Consider the following 9,916-nt stretch of genomic DNA (forward strand, 5'->3'; position numbering starts at 1 on the left):
ACATTATTATACTTTTCTAATAAATACTGAAATCTGATTGGTTTAGATGCAGTTGATAATCCGTTCTATTACTCTCATCGTTAGTAACACACTTGGCAACGGGTAACACTATATAAATAGTGACTGTTTGGGAGGGTAACTGTTGAAATTGACATCCCGAGACAACCATTGTCAACCGACGCGAAGCGGAGGTTGCCAATGGTTTTCGGGGGGTGTCAGTTTCAACAGTTACCCTCTCAAACAGGCACAATTTATTTTATTATACTGAATGTCTTAATTTTAAAGAGAATTTTACTGCTTTAAAATAGAAATTAAGTGAATTCTACGGCGAACCATACGCGCATAATTTACGCGCATGTAACAATTCGTTTTGTTACCCTTTGACAAGTGTGTTGCTAACACTGAGGGTATAAGAACGGATTAAAGTTTTTTTTAAATTAAGACATTCAGTATGCAATAAATAGTGCCTGTTGGGGAGGGTAACAGTTTAAATTGACACCCCGAGAAAACCATTGTCAACCGACGCTTCCCGTCGGTTGACATTGGTTTCCTCGGGGTGTCAATTTCAATTCTTACCCTCCCAAACAGGCACTATTCATATAATGTTTCATTATTCATGCTGTGACCTCCTGAAAAAATATTTACAAGTCTTATCTTGAAGAAAACCTTATAACTTGGATTGTAATAGCTTTGGGCTCCTTCCCTGACATGTCTTTATGAACCAGAATTTGAAATTGCAGCCACAGATCCAACATATCTGATTTTTACGATAAAAAAATCAGCAACTACTATATTTTTGTCAACTTTTTTATTAATACTTTAACATTAGTTCTGTGTATACATATATATATCTAGTTTAAAACAAGAGTCAATGGTACAATAAAAGTAGAGTTCAGGTCACATCTGGTTTGCTTTTGTCCGGCGTTGAGGATGAGGGGAGGGTGACCTCCATTGATGTGGGCGTACTGTCCATAGCCGACAGAGTATTGGATACCTGCAACAAAAATTACTTGTTGGTCATGTGTTCTTCTCTGTTAAGTAATGGACTATAATTATTTATTCAAGATTACAGCACAATTTTGACCTCTGAGTCCACAATCAATTCATTAGACTGAAAAATTCATATTTCTGTCATGAAAAAGATATTTTAACCTTATGTTCAAACACAGCAACTTCCTTTCAATGTACATCTGTACAACTACTAACATTTCATTTCTAAAGAGGTAGGGAGGGAGGTGTTACTAGTTCCTTAGATCATTACAATGTTTGTAGATACATGTACGAGTTACTATTTGTGATAAGATCAAAGAACAGGTGGGCATTTAAAAAAAAGTTTTTGTGAGGATGTAATATCATGGGTAAGTGGTATTCACCAAATATATTTGAATTGAGAGTGGCAAGCTTGAAGTATTGGACAGCCATACTTACAGATAAGTTGAGTACTGAAGTCATGGGAGGCAGCGATGAGACACGGGTTACTGCTGGAACTGTGATAAAGAGGAGAAAAATATTTTTCTTCATAAATTCATTCCTTACAACAGTATCTTTGAGTTTCTCTCTCTCTCTCTCACTCTCTCTCTCTCTTTCTCTCTCTCTCTCTCTTATTATAATCATACTATATTACTGTCACATGTATAATATATAATCTTGATAGAATTAGCTGTGCATCTTCATTGATATCCATAGAATTTGAGCGATAGAGGTACACGTTTATTTTATGCAATAGATTCTTCTTTTCATTTTCTTTAAAAAATGTTTTCTTCGCAGGTATTTCCTTTACCTGGATAGGTGAGATCTTACCTGTGGTAGAGCCTCCTGCCTGTACAGGATTATCAGCTGTTAAACAGGCCACATTCTACAAAAGTACACATCATATATTCACCCGCACAAAACTAACATTGCAATACACAGAGCTCTCTATATCAAAACCGGATTACATTTTCCTTAGTCAAGTTTTATTCACCTTAAAAACACTTTGTCCAAAGTAAAAAATATTATTTGTAAAGTAAAATCACCACTGCAGAACCCGATTTATTGTTCAGTAAAAACATTTGTAAAAAAAAAAAAAAAAAAAAAATCTTTAACCAATTTCAAAATCAAGAAGTTTCTTTGAAACCTTCACTGAAAAGCATTCTAAATCAACTTTCTTAATTAAAACAGTGTCAGGTAGGGGAAAAAAATTCCATCTAGCTAGTGTATCTTCACACAGAGAGTGATAATATATTTTTTTATTACCTGCATCAAAGATGGCTCCACAGTTTTTCCGTCAGTGGGTTTGTCCGAGTAGAGGAATGAGTCTGGGTGGAGGGGGGAGGAGAACGGGATAGACAGTCTGGCGTTGACCGCCAGTAAGTGATCCCGGCGCGTGGCCAGCGACTTGATGTGACCCTCTAGTCTATAGTTCTCTGATTTCAGCTGATGCAGATAATGAAGAAGAGAGGCAACTGCATGAAGAATTAAAAGAAAACATACAGTAATTACTTTTTTAAAAAAATTCATGAACTAACTTTTTATCTATTAGTGCAGTATTATCACCAAAAGAAATGCATTCCAATGTGAAATTCTTTTAGTTCTATTTGTATCAAACATCTAATTATCTTATTGAAAATAATGTTTGCAATAACGATGCATCCAGTTTTAATAACTTTCACATCATTTCCAGTAAAGTATAAACGTAATATGCAGTACTTTTATAAGGAAAATTCCGATAGTAATATTTTACGTCGATGGTTTGAATGTTAGCTAATCTGAAATACAAATATCAATATAACTTTATGATATTTAAAATTGCAACCACGTATTTTTAATGTATCTTTACCACATCATGTAAATGTATTTCTTCTTCATTCTTCCATTTTTAAACAGGACCGCAAAAGTTTTTTTTTTCCACTTTTATTTAAATTAAACACACATTGATACTTTTTTGTATTTTAGCGGAACATAGTTAATTAAACTGTTAAAGAACTATTTTTTTTACTTTATTCATTTCTTATTACCACAATCATATTAATTATCATATGCAGTCAAAACTATGGTGGCAAAACAGTTAATGAAATCATTATATTTACTTCACAATGTTTTCATATGAATACGATAAACATATATAGTTCAACAAAAGTGGGGGAAGTGTTTAAACTATTTCACTCTATCATTTAGGCTATATACCGTAAATTAATTCAGGCTGTTCCTGCAATCAAAATAGGACTCTCGTACATAAATATCACTGTTAAGTGTGTTTGTTTGTGTGTTATTCATTATTTGATTAAAACACTTTTTATCTTGAAATTAAAACAGTTCAATTCAAAGACTACACAGTGATAAGAATTACAATCCTTACCAAATGCGTCCTCATCTTGAAAATGATTATTGCATATTTGATTATTTCCTTTGTTTTATAAGTACAACGGCAACATTTATTGCCATTTTTTAACAAAGACCGAACACTCAGAAATTTCTTGGAGAAAAAACCACGGTACCGGTTATAAAGTTGTTTGTACGCCTCGCTGTTTTTTTTTTTTTTTGATAATATTTTCATTTTAACATTAATTTTACGAATGATGTGGTTGAGAGCGAGCGAAAATTGTACAAATATTATGCATGGTTTATGAATCCAAAAATGACTCTGTTTATCATGTTCAGATAAGATGGAATTTTTATACAACTCTTGTTTCGAATTGAAACGAATGCAATGTCTCGTTGATATCTTATATTAATCTGTAGACGAATTGATTATTTTGTTTTAGAGAATTATAATTTCCTTAAAATGAATTTATGTCTTCTCCTTATAAAGAGATATCATAGTCATTTTGAGCAAAGGGTTTAAGTTGACAATATATTATGTATGTGCGTATTATATCAAATATAATGAAACTATATTATGTATGTGCGTATTATATCAAATATAATGAAAATATATTATGTATGTGCGTATTCTATCAAATAAAATATGCGTTGCCATAAGTTTCCAAGGCCTTTCCCCTTTCATCTGTCCGCATTTTCTGTGGTCAATGGCAAGAAAAACATTTGTTTCTTTATCTCTTATGGCTTAGCAAAAAAAGCGCACTTGCTATAAATACGCTTTAGTACTAAATGGCAATGACAAAATGATTAGGCAATAATATATTAATTATATTAAAGATTTCTTACAATACATTTCTACAAAATTTATCCCATCTCCATACCGGTGACGAAGTGCGTTTAACCAAAATGTTTGAATTCATTGACTACGGTTCACTAGATAACGTCGTTTTGAACTGTCTTCGTAATGTGAATACTCTGATTGAATGGCCGTGTCCTTTAATTGTATTTTTACCTCCCATACATTAAATTGTTTTGTTTTATTATTTTAAATTTCATAACTTTATAATTATGTATATGTTGAAAAAATACATCCACGTGTGCAATACATGTAACATTGTACTGTTGATAAACAGTTACAATGTATTGCGAATATAACTAAAACACTGTTTGACTTACAGAACGACTTTACCAGACATCCTGTAGAAAAATTGCAATTTTCTTTTGAACAGTCACACTCCAACTTGCACTTCCAACCAAAACTTGGATAGAGACATTGCTTGCTGCAATTAAGGCCTGAGTATCCAATTTTACACTCTGAAACAAAAGCATTGCTCTTTTGTTATATTTGTTATTTGGAGAGACAATTGCCTAAAAGCGAGGTATTTTTAAAATTTTATTTCAAAATCTGCTGATGATTTGGAATCTGTATATATATGGAATATATGAAAAATTATGGAAAGTAACTTGCATAAAAATGCTTGTAATTTGAACTGTTAACGTAAAATATAACGTTTACAAGTAAAACACATTGTCTAATATCAAAGAGAGGAACAAGCTACATTTATTTGATTTAAAACAGGTCAATTAATTGTAATCAACCCCATTAGCAACCTGTACAGTTCCCTGTTTCTCTATTCCGTTCGTAACCAGGACAACAACCACTCTCGTATCTACAAAAATTATGTCTGTTTTAAGCAGTAAAAAAATAGTTTTATCTTTTATCAAATCGATGTATTGGATTTGAAATGTTCAACTACGCATTTTCTCTTCATTTCTGTTATTATCCCAAACATGTACAATGCAGTTGCTTTAAAAGTGAATTATAACTAATCAAAATTATAACTGTTTATTTGTTTTAACCTTACCTGTAACAGTTTTCATCTGAATAGGAAACAGAAGTGATAAATGTAAATCCCAAAAGTATTAGAGCATATGTCAACATCATTTTCCTCTATTCTCTATTTCATTATGATTTATGAGACACAGACTGCTTTCGCTATCTTGGGTAGATTGAGAACGTTTTAATTTCCTTCTTTTTTTTGTATCACTAATTGGTTCCTAGTACAAGTTCTAAGTGATTTCGTTATGAAGGAAACTGTCATTCATTAAGTTGGTGTCATTCATATGTTGTTACAGTAAAGTGGTTTACTTATATGTTGTAATGCAATTGACTTCAAATTTGAACTCAAAATGAACGCTATTCTCATTATAAGTCATTATAGTAAATTAAGTAATTTTTTTTATAATGTTAAAAATGAAAAACTCACTTAAATATGTGTAAAAATATAATTGTTCAACATGACTTAAATTGGCAAGGAAAGTTTAATCACGGAGAGAATAGAATTCACAAATTCCAAATTCTTTGTAACACTATTCAAAGACTTTAAGTCGACTTAAGAGTCAAGATCCACAGATCCAAGACTCTTGTGCTTTCACATGTGAGCTATATATATATTTTTAAAAAAATGACATACATGTAACAATGTTTCAATTTTTATGCTGTGACCTCCTGACAAAAATATCTCAAGATATATCTTCAAGGAAACCTAATAACTTAGATTGCACTGTCTTTGGACTCTTTCCCTGGCATGTCTTTATGAACCATGATTTGACACTGCAGCCTCTGATCCAATATATCTGATTTTTACGATAAAAAAACCCAACAAGTATCATATTTGTGTCAAAATTTTTATTCATTTCTTAACATTTATTTTGTGTGTGTGTGTGTATATATATATATATATATATATATATATATATATATATATATATATATATATATATATATATATATATATATATATATATATATATATATATATATATATATATATATATATATATATATATATATATATATAACCTTATGTTCAAACAGAATATTTCTTTCTCTATACATGTACATAAACATAAACCTTTTTTACAGGGGAAAGGGGGTGTTACTGGTTCATTGGAACATTTTTTGCGGTAAGTACAAGTTACTATTTGTGAAAAGAACAAATAATCTGTGGGCATTTTTTGTGTGGATGAAACCTCATGGGTAACTGGTATTCACCAAATATTTCTGAACATTAGGAAGTGGCAGAGTTAAAGTATAGGACAGCCATACTCACAGATAAGTTGAGTACTGAAGTCATAGGAGGCAGTGATGAGACACAGGGAACTGCTGGAAATGTGAGAAAGAGGGCACACAATTTGTTCTTATTAAATTCATTCCTTAAACAATATCTATGAGCTTTTTTTTTCTTTCTCTCCCCTCTCTCAAAATTTTTTTTTTAATAAATCCATTCAACTGAGTCTCTCTCTCTCTCTCTCTCTCTCTCTCTCTCTCTCTCTCTCTCTCTCTCTCTTTTCAATCATACTATATTTCTGTTGCATGTATTATATATAACCTTCATAAAATTAGCTATGTGTCTTCATCAACATCCATAGAGTTTGAGCAATACAGGTAAAAGTTGTTTTTATTCAACAGATTATTCTTTTCATTTTTGTTTCCTTAAGTTTGCAGATATTTCCTTCACCAGGATAGGTGAACTCTTACCTGTGGTAGAGCCTTCTGTCTGCACAAGATTATCAGCTGTTAAACAGACCACACCCTTCAAAAGTACACATCAATTACTCCACCGGACAAAACTAACATGGCAATACAGCGCTCTCAATATCAAGAACCGGATTACATTTTCCTTAGTTAAGTCTTATTCACCTTAAAAACACTCTGTCCGAAGCAAATATGTTACTTGTAAAGTAAAATCACTACTGCACCTACTTATTGTTGAATAAAAACATAATATTTTTTTTCGTAAATTATAAATTGAAATTAATTATAAAATCAAGATATGTGTTCTGAATCAATTTCTTTTATTGACAGTATCAGGTAGAAAAAAAATCTTGCATCAGATATGGCTCCGAAGTTTTTCCGTCGGTAGGTTTGTCCGAGGAATTGGTCCAAATAAGGAATGAGTCCGGGTGGAGGGGAGGAGAACGGATAGACAGCCGGGCATCTGCATGTTTACAATAACGATGCATGCAGTTAATAACTTTCACACCATTTCCAGTAAAGTATAAATGTAATATGCAGTGCTTGTATAAGGGAAATTCCCATATTTGTTTATATTTTCAGTTGATGCTTTGATTGTTATCTAACCTGAAAGACAAAATCTGATATCAAAATAATTGAATTATGATATTTAAGATTGCAACCAAGTATTTTTAATGCATCTTTATCACATCAATTTAATGTATTTTCTCATCCCGCCTTCATAACAAGAGAGTTAAACATGAAACATGGATTATTCGTTAGTCATTTATGTTCAAGTTTTCAAAATTGGATCATAATTGATTATTCATGATTATTGAACAATTTTGACCTCCATGATCAGACTAATGAATTCATGTTTCTCTCATAAAAAGAAGATATAAATTTCGTTTTCAAACACAGCAACAGCTTTCAGTATACCTGTACATACACTTCATTTTTAAAGGGTGTTACTGGTTCATTGGAACATTAATTTTTGAGTAGGTACAAGTTACTATTTTTGATAGAGAAATATAACCTGTGAGGATGTAAGTAGCAATCAGAAAATCTATGACTATAACAAAACCTAACCAGTTCATTTTCCTCTTCATTCTGCCATTGGTAAACAGGACGGCAAACATTTCTCAATTTTTTATTAAATTAAACATATATTTTGATAAATCTGTTATTTCAGCGAAACATTGTAAATTAAACTGTTTTTAAGAACTTATTGTTATTTTATTCATTTGTCATTATCCCCATCATGTTTGTTTCTCTATGCACTCAAAACTATAGTGGCAAAACAGTTAAAATAATCATTAATTTTTCTTCACAATGTTTTCATATGAATAGGATATAGATGTATAGCTCAACAGAAGTGGAGGAAGTGTTTAAGCTATTTCACTCTATTATTTAAGCTATATGCCTTAAGTCGATCAATTCAGGCTGTTCAAAATAGGATTTATGTACATAAATATCACTGTTAAGTGTGTTTGTTTGTGTGTTAATCATTATTTGATCAAAACATTTTTATCTTGAAATTAAAACAGTTAAATTCAAAGACTACTCAATTATTAAGAATTATAATCCTTACAAAATGCGTCCTCATCTTGTAAATAATTATTATATATTTAATTATTTTTTTGTTTAATAAGTACAACGGCAACATTTGTTGCAATTTTTTGACCGAACACTTAGCAATTTCTAGGAGTAAAAACCACGGTAACGGCTTATAATGTTGTTTGTACGTCTCGCGGTTTTTTTTATCATATTTTCATTTTAACATTAATTTTACGAATCATGTGGTTAAGAGCGAGCGAAAATTGTACAGATATTATGCATGATTGATGAATCCAAAAATGACTTTATTTATCATGTTCAAATAAGATGGAATTTGTATACCAATCTTGTTTCGAGTTGAAAAGAATGTAATGTCTCGTTGATATCTCATTTTAATATGTTGGCGATTTGATTTTTTTGATTAAGCGAATTATTATTAATTTCGTTAAAATAAATTAATGTCTTCTCGTTATAAAGAGATATCATAGTCATTTTGAACAAAGGATTTAGGTAGAAAATATATTATGGATTAAATCTGTGCGTATTCTATCAAATATTATATGCGTTGCCATAAGTTTCCAAGGCGTTTTTCCTTTACATCTGTCCGCATTTTCTATGGTCAATGGTAAGAAAAACATTTGTTTACTGATGTCTCAGGGCTTAGCAAAAAAAGAAAGCGCGATTGCTTTGAATACGCTTTAGTACTATCATAAATGGCAAAATGATTTAGCAATAATATTATTATATCAAAGATTTCTTCTAATACATTTCTACAAAATGTATCCCATCTCATCTCATCCCATCTGAAGTTTGTCTAACTTCAGGTAAAATGAATTGATTTAAGGTAAAAGCCATCGACTTCAATTAACTAGATAACATCGTTTTGAACCTTCTTTGTACTGTCATTCAACAATGTATTGCCGTATATTTTAATTGTATTTTTTACCTCATACATTACATTGTTTTCTGTTATATTATGTTTCATAACTTAACATTACATGTTCATGTATATGAAAAAAAAAAACACATTCACGTGTGCAATACATGTAACACTGTACTATTTACAATAAGTTATGTATTGCGAAATATTATTAAAACACAGTTGGACTTACAGAACGACTTTACCAGACATCCAGTAGAAAAATTGCAATCTTCTTTTGAACAGTTACACACCAATTTGCATTTCCATCCATAACTTGGATAGACACATTGCCTGTTGCAATTAAGGCCTGTGTATCCAATATTACACTCTGAAACAAAAGTATTCCTCTTTTGTTATAAAAACGAGGATTTTTCATATTTGATTTCAAAATCTGCTGATAGTTTGGAATCTGTATTATGTGGAATATATGAAAAATCATGGAAAGGAACTTGAATAAAAAAGCGTGTAATTTGAACTGTAAACATAAACTACATTGTATTTTGTTTACAAGTGAACCACATTGTCTAAAAATAACAAAGCGTGGGACAAGTTACATCTATCTGATTTAAAACAGGTCAATTAATTAAAATAACCCATTGACAACCTGTACAGTTCCCTGT

The 9,916-nt window shown here is 31.0% G+C and overlaps 1 protein-coding gene across 2 annotated transcripts; it reads right to left on the reverse strand.

Annotated features, from left to right (window-relative positions):
- Positions 1–793: 793 nt before the first annotated feature.
- LOC128163497 (zinc finger protein zfp-1-like) lies at positions 794–5,297 on the reverse strand. Of its 2 annotated transcripts, XM_052827113.1 has the most exons (7): positions 5,166–5,297; positions 4,912–4,970; positions 4,477–4,614; positions 2,236–2,444; positions 1,801–1,855; positions 1,429–1,487; positions 794–994 (listed from the first exon to the last, which is right to left on the reverse strand). In XM_052827113.1, the coding sequence occupies exons 1-7, from the start codon at positions 5,243–5,245 to the stop codon at positions 893–895; spliced, it is 702 nt and encodes a 233-aa protein (XP_052683073.1). In that variant the 5' UTR covers positions 5,246–5,297; the 3' UTR covers positions 794–892. The 2 variants fall into 2 exon arrangements, with proteins under 2 accessions (XP_052683073.1, XP_052683074.1); XM_052827114.1 differs by lacking the exon at positions 4,477–4,614.
- Between the last annotated feature and the right edge of the window lie 4,619 nt (positions 5,298–9,916).

The sequence above is a fragment of the Crassostrea angulata genome, chromosome 9 (genome assembly GCF_025612915.1).
Source record: "Crassostrea angulata isolate pt1a10 chromosome 9, ASM2561291v2, whole genome shotgun sequence".
Classification (NCBI taxonomy): Eukaryota; Metazoa; Mollusca; class Bivalvia; order Ostreida; family Ostreidae; genus Magallana; species Magallana angulata.

What these genes read in the sequence shown, in the direction of transcription:
- LOC128163497 (XM_052827113.1), bottom strand. Translation starts at nt 5,245, where the DNA reads ATGATGTTGACATATGCTCTAATACTTTTGGGATTTACATTTATCACT. An exon ending in AGAAACAGGGAACTGTACAG is followed by an intron (nt 4,615 to 4,911) that starts GTTGCTAATGGG and finishes CTTTTGTTTCAG; the next exon opens with AGTGTAAAATTGGATACTCA. An exon ending in GGCAGGAGGCTCTACCACAG is followed by an intron (nt 1,488 to 1,800) that starts GTAAGATCTCAC and finishes TCTTTATCACAG; the next exon opens with TTCCAGCAGTAACCCGTGTC.